The 20,090-nt window shown below is 36.6% G+C and overlaps 1 protein-coding gene across 8 annotated transcripts in view; it reads left to right on the top strand.

The window, feature by feature from the left end:
* The window catches only part of sky (GTPase-activating protein skywalker), a 45,286-nt gene that overhangs the window by 21,509 nt on the left and 3,687 nt on the right, over nt 1-20,090 (top strand). For 4 of the 8 annotated variants that reach the window (XM_086982002.1, XM_022793256.2, XM_086982007.1 and 1 more), the window contains 7 exons: nt 3,621-3,707; nt 4,101-4,223; nt 4,528-4,687; nt 8,657-8,843; nt 11,325-11,498; nt 15,553-15,797; nt 16,605-16,774. In XM_086982002.1, coding sequence (XP_086838128.1) covers nt 3,621-3,707; nt 4,101-4,223; nt 4,528-4,687; nt 8,657-8,843; nt 11,325-11,498; nt 15,553-15,797; nt 16,605-16,774 — 1,146 coding nt within the window. Of the gene's footprint in view, nt 1-465; nt 693-3,620; nt 3,708-4,100; nt 4,224-4,527; nt 4,688-8,656; nt 8,844-11,324; nt 11,499-15,552; nt 15,798-16,604; nt 16,775-19,265; nt 19,401-20,090 lie in introns of those variants that run through there. The other 4 variants (XM_086982008.1, XM_022793261.2, XM_086982003.1 and 1 more) reach the window with 4 other exon arrangements.

Here is a 20,090-nt window from a genome sequence, read left to right as displayed (position 1 = left end):
GACTTACCTCTATTATGCTTTTTCCGGTTACATGTCTACTAGACGTAAAGCGGTTCTTTTGTTTCTGCATACACGCCTCATTGCTGGCAGACTGTTTCCATTTGAAGTTACTTATGAAACCAAGTTATCCGATCCTTTTCCAAAATTACTTGTTGGGGATAAGTCTAGAAAGACATACACTGAGTATAAGGTGTGGAATGTGTGACCGGAAATACGGTACTACTAATGTGGTAGGATCGGCTTATATAGCAAGCACCGTGCTGGACTCTTACGTCGCGGTCAAATTCTATATGGTGTTGTCCACCCCAATAATTACACTTCTACCCTGTCAAGATTCTATGGGAGCTGCTCGCCTTTAGAAAAACTATATACTTAATTGCTTGTTGAGCAATTATAGCAGCTTTCGCTAGACATTTTATGTTTCTTTTTACCAAAATCGTCTTTGTCTTGCAAGAATGATCCAACAAATAATGAAATCGGTTCGGCTGTCGACACTGCAACATGTAACAAGGAAAAACGGTGAGGAAGGAAGATTCCAGTAATTGGAAACTAAGTAAAAAGTTTACAGAGCACCGTATAGCAGAGAACTTCATTACTGAATTTCGGCGCAATCAACGTCGCATACCATTGATCCATACCATGAAAAGTGCTATATAAACCCATGGTTCGACATTCGCTTAAATAATCTACAGGTAAATATCTAGAACAACACTCAGTAATGACACTGATCTCATTAGATTTCAATATTTAATTTATTATCTTTAACTGTAGTTTTTTTGTCATAAGTGGTAAATATAGGTCTAATACCGTGTATTTCAAATATATTACGATATTAATACGGAAATTTTTTTTGCAATTTGTAGGTAAGAATTAGTCATTGTCATGTGACGTCGATCTTAGAAATACATGCTTGTGGGTGAAACTCATACGCCCGGATGGGCTCACGTCAAGGCATTGCCAACAACAGGATTGCGTGAGAGCGCTTTATGACAGGAAGCATTATTTTAGAGCGTTGCATGAATCTTTCTTGTTTTGGTAATCCTGGACCGCTCAGTTTAAGGGTAAACTGTGTTAGTAAGTGAAAAATACTTTCGCTTAGAAGCTAATGGTTTTCCCTACTTAGCTGGTTTAATTTGACTGTCCTAACAGAAAACAGTTTATTGCTTATTCCAGTTGATCGAGTAATTCCATTTCTGTCTTCTTAGAGTTCTGCTGTATGTATTTACCATGTATGATGTATCTACTCTCAGATACGTTTACAATTAATCGTTTAGAGCGTAGCCCCTTATTCCGAACATGTTATCACTGCTTTTGAATTAGCAAAAAAACTTCTAGCCGTAGAACCGACCCACAGAACTAACCACAGTGTTAATTGATGATGTTCAGTCGTACATTTTTTCAAATAAAAATGGTATGAACATCACAAATGGGAAAGGCGTCTTATATATATTTCATTGTTTATTAGTTTGTTTGTTAGTATATTCATTATTATAATTAAAAGTCTTAATTTCTCTATACTTTGAATTGTTCTAAATTTTAATTACCCCGAAGTGTTTCGTTCCTTTGCGCAAGTTTTCTTGTAACAAAAAACAGCTTCAACTAAGTGATGGTGCGATATTAAGCTATTCAAAATTATGTATAATTCAATTATAATTTCGAATAAGAAAAGAAGATAAAAAGCTCGTGAACCCGTCAACCACTAGACCGAAACCAAATTCTTACTATTAGCTAGTCGCATTTTGGTAGTGTAACAATTTAGAATCGTTATTATATAGTACTGTCCGGTACAACTGATACCATGCGCATAGTGTAAGTTTTTATTTTCAGCATAAAAATACGCTCCTTCAGTCATGAACAGAAGCGAACCCACTGTCAAAAAATGGGTAATATTACTCTTGATTAAGACCCATATGTCTATATATACGATGGGCAATTTTAAGCTTGCGAGATTAAAGCAAATTTTGCATTGGCGTGGAAGAGTTACAACGCATTCTTGAGCTTTTCATGCCTATGCGGTGTAATACCAAGCTGCATTTATCTTGATCGCTTACAATTCTAACTCTGTCTGCGTATCCTATACGTAAGTGTCAACTTTTTTTGTTCTATTCTTTTGAAGCGCAAACAGTCAGCGTTCGTTCACCAGATTCTTCTTCTGCACAACCGTTTCCAATTAGAGCATGATATATAACATATTTCAAGGATACTTGTATGTTAAAAGAATACCTGAGAGTGGGTTCTCATCTGTCCACCAGTCCGTAAGGTAATCTGGAGTTGCTCAGTCTAATTAAAGCAATCCCATTTTAAATGAACATTGAAGTCGTAATGAACCCTCTTGGAGTATAAATCCGCTGAAAAATATAGCTCATGGAGTAAAAGAAATTAGATGTATCTGTAAATATGCGCTTAGATTTTAGATGTTACCAAAGGCATTTGGAAAGTGGACTGAAAAAACTGAGACCGAAAATATTTTATGCATTTTGCATTGTTTCAGAATATTGAATGGATAGCTCCAAGGGACATTGTTTCATCATTAATAATCTTTGTTATGAGCTACTTCAAATACGAGAATTCGCCACCCCATGAGTTTTAATTCAACGTAAATTGCTTTTTGGAAGCTAACGGTAGTGGATACTGGCCTTCGCTCCTGTGGGAAGGTACCGTTTCCACTAGCATTTTTAGTGCTAGCAGGGGGAATTTAATTGAACCCACCCCAACACCGGTGATTATCCTAGTTGCATGCATCATATAAACAGTGAAAAAAAGGACGACGTTGTTCCCTTGCGCTTTTCCAAGTTAACTATACAGTACAAATATGCAAGCAGTCACAGGATTCTATAGATTATATACAGTCTTAGAATGTGTGTGGTTCTTAGTGGTATGATTGAGAACAAATGTATGCATTGCAATAACCGGACGTCTCATCTAAGCCAATTTAGAAATTGGATTACACAAGAAGTACGTAGTTTAATGCATGAGAAGCACTATTACTTTCAGAGAGCTAATAGAAAAAGCTGAAAAACCTAGGTCCAGAACAAAGTTTCCCTTCATCGTCGTCTACGACTACCGGCAAGTTCTGCTTTATAAATACATACAGTGTGGTTCCTCTATGAGTGGGAGGTATTACCAGGATATGTCAAGAAAACTGCGTAACGCTGTCTGGTAAAATAGACCTGAACTCTATAAAAGCAAATCGTGGGTTGTTCACCACAATAATGGCTTGTACATCATCACTCGTATCGCCTTTTCAGCACAGAAAGCTTGATGCTTATGGTGCATCAACGTTTCGTATTCTTTAAAAGCGGTGGCACATGTGCATTTAATCCGGCAATAATAGACTTGAAAAGGACAGCTAGGATTAGGGCGTTTGAGGCATGGGCTGTTGATACAGAGCCAAACTATCAATACTTTTTTGACATAGTAATATGCATCAGTTGGGGGATTGCGTGGGTCGGTTGCAATATTTACGAACGAAAATTGGGCTGGATATGGAATTTTAGTAAACAGTCCAGAAAACTAGGGCCGAGGGAGAATATGAGATATTGTAACTGTGCGTGTACATGTGTTCATTGATATTAGTTACCGAAAGAGTATATTCAGATTAAAATGAAGCTTTGTTTCAGGAGCGATAACATGGCTACCATGTCATCGTTGCCAGCCTTCGTAGATCCGATCTTTGCAGATGACTACTGGTTAAATGACGCGGCCAAGTAAGTTTTGTTGTGCATTTTGTTTTCTATAATCTAAGCAACATAAGCTGAATAAGAAAATGCAATGAAAAAAATAAAAACCTTTCAGCCAAAGCTGTCGAATGAATACAAAGATATTCTACGTGTGAATGTTGTAGAAAGGGATTATATTGGTGAAAGGGTCTATTTCCTTTTTAAGAAAAAGACCGTAACCAAACTCTGCCCATAATGAAAAATTGACCGACTCTTAAGTTTAGCCAATTTACCGTCAATATTATTTCTTAAACGGCCATGGCAAGGTTTTTTAATAGTTTTTTATACACATTACGTATGACTGATTGTGCGTTTGACACCTAGATATGCTAAACGGAGCACGTACTTCAACAAATCTTTGGGTGCTGTTTTTCTTTTCAGGGGACGGTTAATTCGAATCTTGAATACACTGGCAGCGTCCTATTCCCATGTGCTGTACGCGCCCTTACTATACCCAGCAACAGCTCTGCTACTCCATTATTTGCCGCACGTTGAAGTTTATAAGTGAGTAAACGACGCCATGCCTTGAGGACGTGAGCTCCATACGAAGAACTATTGCATCATTTTAAAGCAGTTGTTTTGGCGGTGACGCGCTGACGCCTGATAAATCACATCTCCTAATTAAACCTAAAAGTGCGTGTGCAGATAGGCAATGCGCACCAAAAAAGATTAGATCGACTAACGTAGAGCGGGTATGTTCAGTCATGTTTGGGAGACCTTTGTGGGCATTGGTAAACATTTGTTTTACAGTTTGAATACCCGTTGTATCACGAAAAGCCTGGGGTTACAACTCTTTGTGCTATTTCAGAGCTATTTGTTCCCTAATGGAAAGCCATCGGGTCCATCATATGGATCAAACGCCGAACATGTACACAAGGTCTACCTTAACTTTTCAACGACTCACGAAAAAGCTCTCACCGAAAACCTTCAAGTGGATTGAAAAATCATTATCCGCTAAAAACGAAGAGGTACAAATTAAAATACGCACAGCTAGTACTTATTGCAAAAATTCCCATTTTCAATAAGTTTTTTTTATTTGCACGACTGGTGTCTTTTTATCTCAACTATTAAAAGTTCCAACAATCGTTGAATTATATTGTTAATCGAAAATATAGGCGCTACCTTTTGAGCAAAAAATTACCATAATTTTATTGGAAGTTCTTCGAGTAGACAAAATCACATAGGAACACAGTTATGCAATTGATTTCTGTATTTACAGTATCAGCAGGTGAAGCAGACAAAAATAGAACGAGACACTTGGTAATAACAACATTAAAGCAATTCGATATAGGTTTTTTTCTACTGCACTCGCGTACAGTATGTACCACTACCGTCGCAATTTATTCCGAAGGGAAGATTTACTGCACTTCAATATAACTGATGAGCACATATATAACTGTGCAATTTTATATTTTGTAGTCCCAATACTGTTTAAAAGTATAATGCACGGTACGAGGCACATTTTGTCTACAGCTTGATCTATTATTTCGAAGAGTATTTCCATGATGTCTGCGGAGCTGTCATTTGCTTTTGTCGGATTGTAATTTACCTCGTCTGATGTTTGCCTCGTTTGTAATTACTTGCTGTACAGAACTTGCTTTTCCGCTCTAATATCTATATATATATATATATATATATATATATCGATAATAATCGATATTAAACGATGATGTACGTTAAGTAACATTGAGACTCGCGTGTGTACTCATTATGGTTTATCTGATATGAGTTTTATTTTTATATTATTTAAGGTCTAATATACAATTTCTTCAACTCAGAAAATCTTGAAAGAAAACCTGAAGAAAAACTTCGTAAAGTATCCAGTTTATATGTATACGAAAACAAATATACCCCTCCCGCCCCCAGACTGTTGTAGTAGCGGCTTTTCGTGAGCTAGTGTTGCTCTAGTGACTGCCATTGTTACATTACATCCATATTATCTGCTAACGTCGTGCGACAAGACTGGCGTAGTCTGGGCGGTTAATGTGCTTTTAAATGCATTTTGTGAATTTCAACTAACTGCCGCGCTGGTCCCGATTCCTGTATTGGTAAAGTTTTGACCCTATATGGATAGTCAGGAAAATTAGTTAAAAGTATGCCGTTTCATAGGTATGTTAAAAAAGCCCTTCTGTGTTTCGATATCGCCGTTAAACATTCCATCAAACAGCTGCCTCTCGACACAAAACGAAGCCAAGGGTTGAAAAACCCCAGATCGATCCACTTCAGTTACCTGTACTAACTGTAATCACTTTAATTAGACTCCAAATGGAAACAAACTCTTGATGCTATACCTGAATATAAGTGATTCCGAGTACTTATTCATATAGGATGAACAATTAACAGTGCTAAACAGAAAAAAACACTACCTACGACACATTAGTGGCGAATCTGCTACTATCCCGCTCTTCCCTAAGCTCTGACGATTCTACATCTTGCTAATGAGTTCTGCAATTAGCCGATCAGCATAATATTATAAATAACAGGCTTTTATAGTTAGCCTGACGACACTTATATATATGCTGTAATCAAATACAAAATACACTTATTATCGTTTTTAGTTGCTAGTTCCTGGGAATTTCTAAAACAATTATTGCCGCAGCAAATGTCGTCATTATGTGTCCAACATATGTGTAATTAATAAAGCAAAAACGTCACCAAAGAAGGCATTACGGTCAAAGGGTCTCTTATATGGAAAAATTACTTATTGAACACCGAAAGTGCTGATAAGCCCTGATATATAAAGTCAAGAAACGCTTCTTAGAGTCATGCCTGTTCAATTTTGGGGGAGGTGTACGTGTAAATCTGCTCGAAACGTGTGTGAGTTGTTAAAACTATAAGGGTCTAATACCATCATAATTTGAAGAACTTCACTTCAGAAACATTTTCTTTGAAAAAGGATCGTTGTCGTGAGGTTTATGACAACTGAATGCACTATTCAAAGAAGGCGCCACCTGGACTTGAAGGAATGGGTCCAGCATGGAGACAAAAAAGCGACAAAAAGCGTATTGCGTCAAACAAATGTTGTGCCCGAAATTTTAGAGGAAGCACTTAAAAACTAAGTCGAGGGTTCGATAACGTGTAATGGAGCTTGATGGCGACAAAGGCGTGATAAAGGGCGGATGTAAAATAGTAAACTAGTTTTAAGAATGTCTCCAAATGATGTTATCAGCATCCTTTGACGACTGCTGTCGCAGACTATAACCACGCGCAATAAACATGTCTCCGAAATTAGCGCAGTCAGTTTAGTTCATGATGAGCTCTCGCAGGTTCAGTAAGCCCTTGCTTTCGATTTCGGTAGCTTCCAGCACTAGCCAGAATTAAGCCGTTTTTAAGGATTAATTTACCAGAGCGGCTTAGAGAATGGCGCTTATGTATAATTTAGTTTGCTTGATTTGTGAATAGAGTGTTAAGGCACCTGTTGAGAATATTCTGATCAAGCGACCCGAATATCAAAAAGCGTCCTAGGAAAAGCTCCCACACCATATATGAAGGCAGTTATATCTGGCTGAACACAGCCATTTAAGAACCATGTTCGTTACAGCGTTTTAGACCAGGCCAACCGAGGAGTTTTTGTGAAGAAGTATATAGCAATACGCACAGTCGCCATGTACCTGACGTATAATAGACACATATCCTGGCATAAAAGTAGTGACTTTCGCCGTTCACCTAGACAGGCACTCTTTCAGAAAGAATGTTTCAATTATGCACGATAGTCAAAGTAAATGCTTGAGATCGATTTCCGAATAACCGTTTCCGCACGTGGTTTATTTCTAGAATATATACGTCAGAAATAATAGACGATTGAGCAATGTAAAAGTGGATCAACTACATAGAAATTTCGTACAGTGTTGACATATATAGAGTTTCGTAAGCGTAGAGCTTAGGTCTTTTAAAGAAGTTTTGTTTCGTTTTCGTGAAGATTTCGGGAGATGTGGTTGCTCTGAATAAAATTTCTGTGAAATAACACGTTATTCTATAGATCGGGTATCCTGAAAGTTCGGTCAGTGGTGCAGTAGTTGTCTTATAAAGGGTTACAAATAAGGCATCTGTTATTTGTACGTGAGTGACGATCAAGGCATTTATTGCACCGCACACGACATGCTTGCTAAATGTTGGCGGTTGCTCTGTCTATTACTATATAATGACGTGATACGATAATAAGCAGACATGTATAAATAAATTTATATTAATTTACTTTATTAACAGATTTGCAAGTACAAGACTGCATCTATTTGGATGTGCCTAATCAGGTTAGAGCCGGAGACCTTCTGGTTTCAAGTTCCAGGTGACAAAGCAGACCAGTTATCTCGGTACGCAAAAACATGTAGCTGTGTACTTTGTTGCAGCAGAACGGTTTGGCAGCTATTCTGTACCTTCATTTGTTGGTTTTACATTGAAAGTAATCTCTGATATTACTATTCATAATAATTACTGTCCCTCAGCACGCATATTTGTGTTGAAATATTAAAAAGTACTTTTTTTTTTGCTGTAAAGACATAATAGTGAATAGATATAATGCATATAATTTAATTATCGGGCATGCATTCTTGTCGTCTTATGGCAATAGTGGTCTCAATTGTTACATTCTTACAGTGTAACTAGGTTGCTTAAACAACACCCTATGCATATTCTTGTTAAATTCTCAATACGTTCCTATTGCAGAATCAATAACCTAACTCTGTTGGCCTTTATTGCATGTGTGTAATAACGACCGGTAGAGTCCAAGAATGCAAACTTAAAGCTTTGCTACTAATGCCCAAATGGCAGTTTTACTGTGGGCTATACAAATAGGTAATAGCAGCCCAAGAAAACCCGCCACTACCACAAGTACAACAGGCTGTGTCTTATTCACAGACCATCCATGTCTTCTCACAAATAAAAGCTAGTATTCCGTAACAAACAATTTTTGGAAATTAGGACTTCTTGTAACTTTTTAGGTGAGCGTGTTTTTCTTGACATGGCCACTATGGCTCTTCCGAGGACTTCCAGTCGCCTATTTGATCCGGGTATTCGACAACTATCTGCTTGAAGGCACTCGGGCGCTTTACCGAAGTTGTCTCCTAATCCTCGTACTCTATTCGCAGTACGGCAGCACTTCGCCACCAGCACTGAACACCCCGAAAGGTATCCGTGTACTAATAACGCCAATTCTCAGATAGGCATAAAAATGTTCGAGAAAACAGTTGATTCAGTCTGTTAAACTACTTTATGCATGGAAATATTTTAAGAATAATTCCGTGTAATGTCACAGGTACCTGGTTGTACACTACTGTGTTTACATGCTTTCGTTAAACGCGTGTATTTATGGTACAGTGCATGTTTTTGCTTGTTGCATCCAAAACCTTAGGGCAGCTTTATCTCATGGCGATGCTTACCCATCGTAAATTTTCAAGCATTCAATCTGCTAGTTAATGAGGACCGATGGAAAACAAATACTTTGAAACCGTTTTTATATATTTCACCGGTGTTTCTTCTTTGAAGATTAAAGACATCTCACGTCGACGCTCTTGGATCATACTTATATTTCGATAATAAGATATCGTATCCTGGAAGATAAGCATTTTTAGTACACGTAAGTTTATTTTCGTTGGCAAATCTCTTTCAAAAAAAAACACTCGAAACGTTTAGGGATGGAATAATTTAATATCAGCTTTTGCGAATGGGTAGCTATCTAAGCGAATGAAACTTCGAAGCTTGTAATTCGACTTTCTCAAAAAAAAATGGTTATGAATGTTATGTCATTCTCCTGAAAAAGTATTCCTTGATTGTCCCGATCCGCTCTCAGAGGACTCTCTGAGGCAAACTAATACGCGTGTCTGTTACCATCGCAGGTAAACTAAATAGATGTTTTGAGCTCCAGGTTTAGTACTGCCGTTAATTATTACCTCAGGTAATTGGACCCCAGTACGAAGCAAGTCGTGCCTAATGCAGGTTTTCAAGCTGGACAACCTTAACTGTCCATAAGTTTATCAGACAAACGCGTTACCAACCTATAGTCCCAGCGACGTCTTAATAAAAAAACCGTTCATGATAGCTTACTTATAATAGAAAACAATGCTATCTCTACATGTTCAACTATGATGTATAGCGCTTTAAATGCAGGCTAGTGATGATGAGCCCAAACTCACATCAATTGTCGCAAATATAACGCTAAAAACCGCTCGCAGTTGTTCTTCAAGAAAATAAAAATCTCTGCTTAATAAGATCTTTGCCAGATCTTAATCTGTTTTTTTTTTTTATTTAATTACACTTATTCTTGCCTTGTCCGATTTTATTCGAGATCTTCAGACCTCAAAAGCCTACTAATTTGAGGTCTACGCTCACACATCCCCAAAGTAAGCAACAGAGCCACCCAACTGGATATCAGTGTCACTGTCTTAACGAAAGCTGCTTGTATTTTATACCGTTGACCTCCGTAATTTCATCAGCTTTTATTTGCGGTCCAGCGGAGATGCAATTTATTTTTTACATAAAAAGTATACGCAGTGGGCCCATAAATCATTCCCGTTCTCTGTCCAAGTGCGACAGTTTTTAGTTCGCATGTCTACTTTTGGATAATAGTATATAAAAGAACTGTATAGAATGTTTGATTCAGCTCTTAGTCAGGTTGAATTGAATCGTTTGAAATAGAATTTCTAGTCTTATAACGAAGTTTATTCTTTTAACTTATCATCCGTGAAGGCTAGTTTGTTTTACTTCAAGGTGCAGGAGACAAGTATTACTTTTTGGAGTAGATATAAAATTGCCCGTTTGTAGAGTTTGAGCCACTCTCGAGATACTCTCTGCTCATAATCTATCTACTTAGTAGAGTTGTCTCCTCGACATTACTGTTTAATGACAGAAACTTTGTTGCACATGGAAACACGAAATCTTAGCAGAAAATTTGTCCTACGAAGGCGCCGGATTTGTGGAGACTGTATCTTCTTCGTTTTCTGTCACGTTTGTCAATTGCTCGCACTCACTTGCTTCTGGGAAGTCCGCGTCTGTCTTGCAGGGTGTCATGTATTATTTAAAAAACGTACTCATCGTGTTGAGTATTACATCTACTGAGCAGGAAGCATTGTATTCACCTTCCAATATTAATCTTTTCGTATAAGCAAGCCAATATTCTAGGATGAACCATCACTTCCTAATGTCAACAACTATTTTGTTTTTATCGGGAAGATCGTCTTGTGATATGTATTATGTGCTAGGTAGTTGGTCATCCATTTTACTTATTTGTCTCGTTTAGTACCTAACGTATAACCTGGGAAACACATTCATTACTGTTGATCACTATAAATACTTTGGTGTACTAAATACTGGGGGAGTAAAAGAAAAGCTCTAAATTCCTCGCAGAACAGAAAAATTATCGACAAACTGTAATGGCGCATTAGCATAGTACATGTGTCATTTAAATTTTTTGTCCATTCTTAGTCAACTTTTAATTTGGTTTTGTTTTGTTAAATTTAATAACTAAGTTGAACCTTTTTGTATGTAGCGAGTTTTTAATAAATTAATGTTATTACTTTGTATTCATTTTCAAAAAACCAGTTTTCTGTTCGTCGGGTTTATATTTTTTATTTTCCTTTTGCTTTCTTTTGTTTACTATGTGCTCACTGGTAGAGCACCATTTTTTCCGAGTTAACAGTTTATTAAGTTTGATTCTCATCGATGGATTGACTGGAGCAGATTCGAATGGAACGATGATGGATTCTAATGCCTTTGGTGACAGGGGAATCTTGCAACGCAGAAGCCTCAGGGATCGACTCAGGAGGTCGTTAAGAAAGTCTGCTCGAGGTTCGTTAAATGACAAATGAAACTCTTTTTTACAGACACGATCTGGCGCATTTCGGAGCCGTATGTATTTATCTTGAAGCTGGTTGTGATGGCTCTATTTTTCCACCTTTAGTTTAATCATTATTTTTTTATTATTAAATTTTTAACTGAGTTAATCAGTCACGAATTGGTGAATTCCCTAAAGGCAAAATAATTGTCTGCTTCTTTGCGATATTTATACAATTTGCATATAAGTGATAATTTTGTTAACTAGATTTACCAGCAATAACGAAATTTAAAAGTGTATTTGCCTAAAAAGTCAGAGTAGCTCATTAAAAATAATGTTTAGGTTTTTTGTCAGTGAACCTTCGTAACGATAGCTAAGAGGAAAGTGAACTGTAAACAGTTTACCCTCTAAATGTTTACGGTGCGGTTAGTTCTACACAACATATATCTGGTAACCTTCAAAACCATCCATAGCGAAAATTCGTTGACGAGTTAAGCACTTGTTTTTAATGTGCAGTGCATATTTACATCGATCATTACAATTGTGCAAGCCACTCCCATCATCCTTAATTAATTTTATTCAATAGGAATTTCACAATAAATAATCATAATCTGCATATAGCCGATTACTATCTCCCACAGTAACACTGTACATGTTTTACTAGAAAACAGATTGCGGCTGAAATGCATTGGTTGAGCTTGGAGAAATTCTTTCCTCTCGATCAAATCCGATGCTTTCCCAGCCTTTTGCAAGCGTTTCCTCGGTGAAGCATCTCAAACAACGCTCGCCCGTGCACTCTCCTGTAAATTTTGTTTTCATGTGTACAAAATTAGTTGACTGAGCACCCGATTTTTAGTTAGAAAATAACCGATTTACTTAAATATCTAGAACTTAACTTTACTCAAACTGAGTTATTTACACAGCAAGAAGGTTCATGCGGGTTGTATATAAAAAAAAAATGATATTATTTTCTTTGATGGGTATGTAGAACTGCGCCACAATAAAAGGTAACGAGGGGTTGAAGAGTAATTGTAATCAAAATTTAGTATTGCTGTAAGGCACCCAACGAAAGTTTTACAAATTTAGAAAAACAGGATGTCTTTGTAGGCAGTAAAGGTTTAATAGGCATTTCAGTACTTAGTTCTTTTAGAAACGTTTCGATATAGCGTATCAAAAAATTATGTTTAATTAATATCTATTGTTATGTTTCTGTGACTCCTTCGAGGCATACGTAAATTAAAATCATAGTGAATCTCACTCCATTGTTGTAAACGATTGTGCTACATATATGTTGCTATCATGTTCGAGGATTTGAATCCATACACTAAGTAGTCAACTCTTGGCTAATCGACATATTGATGGCGTAATATCAATCTTGCAGTTTTTACCTGCATGGGCATAATTCTTGTCGTCTCTTCTAAAAAAAAATTGAACTCTTGTCCTCCTTAGGTTCTCATTTTAAGACCAAAAAAAAAGGTTTTTAAAAATAACCAAAATAAATCTTTATGGAGGTCTTCTATGCCTTTTTTTTATTTCTCTGGTAGAAAGAGGAAAAATTACCTGTAGTTTGTCAATTTACTGGGGGTGCGTCGCGCAGACATTGCACTTCTTAACTACTCCGGAGTTGACGTATATGGCGAATGCATTGTTTGCAAAAGGATGGGTAACTATTAAGGAGGAAAGCTTTCGTACGAAGACCTTACTGGCAGCAGCAGAAATTTTTAGTCCAGTTTCCTCGTTGAATAATAAAATTATGGTGTTAGCTATAAGTAGAAAATGTCTTTGCACCGGTTTAATAACGATAAATGGACGTTCTGTACATAGTATTGTACACGACAGCCTTTTTAACAGACCAAAATTCGAGACTCGTTATGTATTCTGTCATAATTATTACTGAAGTAAAGTTCCTACCAGTGTGAGAAGATTCATTGTTAGAATCTTAGAACAATCAATGAGCTCCAGCATACCTTTCATCCGCTTCAAGGTTGTATAAAACTAAACACTGCATCAACTTCTATGTGAAAAAAATTCTGTACCTTTGTGACCAATGACTGTCGTTTGAGTATCCTTGCAAAACGTGTACGCTTCAAAGCGATATAAAAAGACAATTACTACTGATTAGTATACTTTTCCCACAAAGCCACTTGTAACTAAGCGCAAATTGCCGTTATTAACTTTTTGTAAAAAATACTATAAACATCTTCCAAGCAGCGGAGTAGTTCATCGTGAAAATAGATCACCATTTCTCTGTACGTGCGATTTTCCTCAGTGGAGTAGTCGGGTTGCTTTTATTATTGTTGTTCCTAGGTTTACAAGTTTTAGTAGCCATGTTTATATTTTATAATTTAATATATGTTTTAATACAAATAATAATTTCATGTAGTATAATTAGGTCTTAATATGTTATGATAAAAGAGCTGTCTTTGAAAATAACGATTCATTTTAATATTGTCCGAGCTTATGGTTACGCACCCTTTTCAATGGTGCTTCTTATTATCTTAAAGTTACAGTTATAAAGTAAATGTAATCATGAAATGCAAGCAAAACTTCCTTGTAAACCTTTCATAGGTTTTTAGCATTTGTTCAATCAAATGTGGAGACAGTAAGCTTATGGCTATGTAAGTTTTCCTTACGAAATCGTTTTTGGTAATTGTTCTTTACGCCCTTCTTTCCCTTATTTTTTTTTAATTCAGCGCGAAGGATCAAGAGCCCTCTAAGCAATTCGGATTCTAGGAATGAAAAATACTTGAGAAACGAATGTAATGCCCAGATCTTCCGTAGCCTCCGTTGAGATTTACGTGTTTAAACAGAAAAATCCGTGAACTGAATAAAGCTTTGTCGCGGAACCGGCTCACAGCAGCGAAGCACGCAATTAGCGAAGAAATAATAATACAATAAGTTAAATGTGTAAAGTATTACATTTCCTAGAGTTTAAGGACTTAAAAATGACTATTGGATATTTATTTTATATGGCTATGCAAACGAGACTTTTGTGTTACGCAAAATAGGTGCAACTAAATTTAGTATTATTTATTATTGACTATTTCATTAATCCAAAAAAGTAAACACCGATTCTTTTTTTGAAATTGCGCTTTTTGTAACAAAACTCAATTGAAGGTTTGGATTTGAGGAAAAGAAAACGAAAGCTAAGGTGGATTAAATGTCGCCTAAGGCAGTTGATGTGATTTTGAAAAACTTGAATGTTTATATTTCCTAAAACTTCTGGCATTAAAGGCCACACTGTATATAAACACACAAAAAGTCTCTGCAAAACAAAAAAAAATTGCCAATATGTCGGTTGACAGGAGACATGACTATAACTACTATTTATTTAAATACAGATAAATGATCATTGAGTGTCGGGTATCTATAGGTATTTAACCTACAGATACCCGACAAAAGGCGAACCTAAAATGAAAATTAGGAATCTAGAATAATTTTGTTGGCATAATATGGGATGGCAGTATTGTCCATACCACGGCAATATTAAAAATCTCAGTTTTCCGCTAAATGGTGTAAAGATATTTCCGAGGTGCCAGGTTGTAACCCTGCCGGGCACACGCGAATGATGCAGTATCTTATAATCCTTGCAGATTTGTCAACTAAGTTTTTTATTATCATTATTATTTCGATAGTAATTCGTATTGTATCGATTTAAACCGTTAGACTGTATTTTTTCCGTACATCTATATTATCATGATTAAAGAAAGAAAAATGAATGCATAAAGAGCTAGTTAATTATTTGGGATGCGGGTAATTGTTGTGAGCAAAATTGAGTAACTTTAAAGCGGCCGCCTTCTCCCCTCTCTCCACGTGTGAAGGAGTTTAAAACAATATTTGAGATAATTCAGTTTTTTTATATATGCTATGTTACGAATGATTTTGTTTTCGTCGTCTTTTTATAAATCGAATTTTATTAAGCTGGTTTAAGCGCTGCCGAGCGTAGCAGCCCGGCCCAGTACTACAGAGGCACAGTGACTACCCAAACGATGTGCAAGCGGTATCGCTAATGATCAGTGTAACATGGTCCGTTATTTCTATTGTCTAATTTGTTGGGAATGGATGTAGCAACTCCAAAGGTAAGGCGCCGATTTGAGGCCGCAGCGAGCATGTTGGATGGACTCACTTTGTTCGTACGGAATGCCCTGCCTACTATGGTCAGTGAAGCCCAGTTTGTCGAAAAAGCGTTTTCGATTCGAGGGTTTTCCTCAAAGCTGCTCTCGAATCTGGCAAAGTTTGACGCAGCGGAGATTCAACAAATATCAGGAAAATTACCCATAAAAATTTCTTCAAGAGAGATTATCGTTAAACAGGTAGGTCTTTGATTCTACTTGGAAGTACGTCATGCTATATTAAAAATTATGTTTGAATTAAATAACTGAAGTGTTTACAACAATGATATTTTGGGCAGTCCATTTCTACATAGGATAATTATTCGTTAAGGGTATAATGTTAGGCTGCAAAAAAATGGTCGAATAACATATGTGGTTTACCTGGATCCAAACCCAATTTTCGTGCAAAAATGCCCACCTTCGAACTTTTATACATGGATAATTCATGTACTTCTTACTTCCTCACCACATTGTATTCTGCAGATTAGAATAGCATAATAAAATCACAAATATGTGAAAGAAGTGAGTTGAGGCTTTTTAAATAAAGGACGTGAAGTGCAGGCCTACCTTTTAAGGGGGCCTGAGCCCATTTTAATAGATACTGCTATGAAAGTGACTAAAATACCAAAATTTAACATAAAGACGCACGTAAAACTAGCGAATAGTTGTAGCACTGAAAACTCATTGACGCATGTCTTATATATATATATAAAAAGTCGATTCCAGGGTTATAGTGCTTAGATTTTTTTTGGTTTCTAAGATTTGCAAATTCTTTGTTTGCAGCTTTAGCTTTCGGATTTTCATATATTTGTAGGTTTTTCATAAGTAATTTTCGCTATTTGTCACCTTACTGTTAATAATTTATTGTTGTATTAGAAAAGTAAATACGAAAGAAGCTTCCGGTTAAACAAAAATATTACATTTACAATTCATTTTAAAATCTTCAATCATGGGGAATACGTAATAGGTGATTTATTAAACTACAGTATGTACTCGCTTTTATTTTAGATGGACCTGAGTACTCTAGATGTTGCAGTGCTGTACTACGTGTCAGAAATCAAATCATCGATTGCGTCTCAGACTCAGCTTGAGCGGCTGTGGCCGCATCTTCCTTCAAGGTTTACAGTGGTCAAGCCATATATTATCTTTTCATCCAATGAACATGGAACATCGCTCAGGTAACTAAACATTTTAGTATGCAAGAAGTGCTGGATAATTTACCACACAATGCAGGGGGCATCTAAACTGGGTCAAACTTTAGCGGGCTGTTTAGTTTTTTAACTGCAAGTAGTGGGCATGCGTTTGTCCGCTATTTTTGGTACTGGAAAAAAGCTTGTTTTTTCCAAAATTAAAATCGTGATGGAAAACTGTGTGTCGTTTTTGCAATTTGAGCAAAGATCAGCTATTGTTCAATCTCTTCGCTTTCGGCGAAGCGTCAATGAAATTGACAACATCCCTTTTCGTTTGAGTTCGACGGTCTACGTTATTGCCAGCTTTCGTGTTCTGAAATATTTAAGGGTAATTTACATGAGACAAGCCAGAAAATTACTATTAATGTTTAGGACGTAAAAGTCCATTAAGATGGTGCAAAAATAATTTCTGATGTCTGACCTTTTTGATACAAAAGCTAGCGGTCAATTCGGAGTCCACCAATTCTTTATCCTTTTGAGCTTTTTTTGTACTGGTTGGACTTCGTGGCCGTATAGATTTTTGGGGAATTATGCTTTTCTGCCAGCCCAAAAATTAATTTTCGTCGACATTTTTCCAATGTAGCGTATTTAAACACGCTTGATGCATACTTACGATTAAGTTAGTTACAGATCAAGGAAAGGACTTCGTGAAAATGTCTACCGAGTGACCTAAATTAGAAGATGTAATTGCGTCAAATGGTAGTTATATTGAATAAACGTGTTTGTCAAGAATTACATTGCGAATAAGCATTGCTGTAAGAAAAGTCATTGACGTGTCTGTTTTGGTGCAGATTTGAAAAAACTCGTTAGAAAAATTCCCAGTTTAGATGCCCCACCCTCTATAATAACATAAGGCACGATCTATGACAGACTGATGTGCTTGTGTTATAAGTTTAAGTATCCTACAGAAGAATTTATAGGAGAAGCGGCATTACAATACCTAAGAGTAAAATGAAAGTAGATAAATAATAATTTGAGGAAAATACACATACAAAATTATTAAAAATGACAAAATAGTATGTGTAGAGTTTCGATCACTTTGTCTGCTCCTTTAATTTTCTCCATTCATAGAACTTTACAAGGTATGTGAATCGTAGCGTCAGATAGAGTCAACGTTCCAAACTACGTACAATATTGCCACAACAATCGCACAAATGTCATCAATAATTCATAACTGACCTAAAGTTTCTGAAATTGTTTACGTCCACTTTGAATTTGTCTAAGACAATTTTAAAATTAACGTGTACTAATTTTAGTTGAAATTTCTTGGGACTACAACACAAGTAGCAGTACCCACAATCAATAACTTTTACTACAGAATGTCCAGTTATTAAGGCACAATAAAACATTCCTACTTTTCGCAACACGCTACTGTTTAGCAAAAATAAGGTAATATAGGTTTAAAATAAGCTCAAATACTCACTTTGCTGTATGAAACGAAACGAAAAAAAGTGAAAATACTGTTTGGGTACTGTTTTTAGCCCAAATCAACCCACCGTGATGCGTGCGCCATAGGGTGTACAATGTGTCAAAGTACTATGTTGTTAGGTTAGGTCGGGGCATGTACTTTATTTAATTTTGCTGTTACATTAATGGTAATAGGCTAAAATGCCATTGTCTAAAAGATAATTGGTATCATATAACTGTAACTTACTCTGATGGGATTAAATCCAGATTCTTTAATAATTGTATCTGTTGGTTATATCTGAATAGAAACAGTTATTTCAACTACCGTTTTTAATTATGCCACGAGCGCCATTTCTGACAATCATGTTTATTTAATCTACCGTTCGCCTCTATGACATCTTTAATTCAAAATCTAAGTCATTCACTAGTAAATTTTAAACTATTGTTTCTTTAATCCCCAAATAACTGTTTAACAGTAACGTGCATCAAGCAATGTTAGTAATCACAGCTTCGTCAAAAAGTGTCCCCTGAATACACTGCGTACAAAAAATATTGCGAAATGAAATTTCGGGATGGGAGCAGGCCAGAGGTCCCAGTAACATAAAAGCTTGGTGAGGCTGAAAAACTTAAAAGGCGTAAAAGACACAGAGAACCTTTAAAAGACTGACCACTAAACTTATCTGGACGGTCTAATTCGTGAAGACAACCGCTAAGTTGTAACAATAACTCTCGATAATCACATATTTTTTTCATATAATTCATTCAGATAATCACACATAGATTTTTAAACCATTTAGATGAATTCTCAATCTTTCAAATACAAACTCTGTTGTCCGGTTTGCCTTGAAAAAGCCTTCCTGGTATTTTTCGAAACCCGCATGGAAACTGGCAATTATGTACACCTTTACTTTTGGGCAAAAAGGAAGTGGAATTTGTCCGGCATAAAGAAATTGGGCAGAGAATAGCTGCTCTTCGCCGAAATTCTGACGACTACGCATGGCTTTCTGCAAAGGCCGCAAGTTTGTTTACACCCTACTTGGAATGGACTTTGCTCCAAGAGTACTGGTTTCAGGTGAACGCATTCGCGAAACCGTCGGGGACCAGTCGAAAAAAATCCGGATTTAAATTTAGCTTCGTGTATGCAACCAGTTCCTGCAATAGAGGCAATGCCTCCCTGGTAACCTCGATTGATGCCGCGAAGGTATTTGGCACCATCTAGCATGGTGTTTTTACGAAAATAATTTCCCATTACGATTCCTTGCCGTGTTGAGGTTGGTTCAACTCATATTTGGACAATTCTCTTTTTAATTGTAAGCATTGGTAATGCAATCTGCAGTGAACATGTAGTAACAGGGTTCAGTATTAAACTTCGAGTGGTGACATATGAAAACCAACTCCCTCTATATTGTATACTGCCTAACATTATGATGAAGATGAGACGTATTCCTTTTAAAACAGCCTGACACTGTATCGATTTACCGAGCAACCTAAGTCTTGGCGGGACGGTCGTTCAGTTATTGTGGTTTGAAGGAAAACGTTTCTTTAGATTATAGATATTGTGTAAAAAATTTAGCATAATGTCATTTAGATCATCCTTTGATTATCAAGGTCCGATTTCACATCAAGTTTTCTCGGTGAAAATTGCATCCTTACTATTTCGCAATTATACACGCTCCGATCCTGTTGCATAGTGCCCACAAAAATATACGGATATCTCGTAAAGTAAACTACATTTTACTTTGACCGCCACCAGCCTCCCGCATATCGCCGTATTTTTAGTGACCCTTAGACATTGTTTCTTTTTGTTCGTTAGGAAACGCTTCGACCATATCCTATTCCTAATGCTCCTACATGCATGTGTTTCTGGTAATGCGTAGCTTATAATAATTAAAAAAGT

Source organism: Varroa destructor, unplaced genomic scaffold (assembly GCF_002443255.2).
Source record: "Varroa destructor unplaced genomic scaffold, Vdes_3.0 BEIS01000002.1, whole genome shotgun sequence".
Classification (NCBI taxonomy): domain Eukaryota; kingdom Metazoa; phylum Arthropoda; class Arachnida; order Mesostigmata; family Varroidae; genus Varroa; species Varroa destructor.
This window is presented reverse-complemented; position numbering and strand designations above follow the sequence as displayed.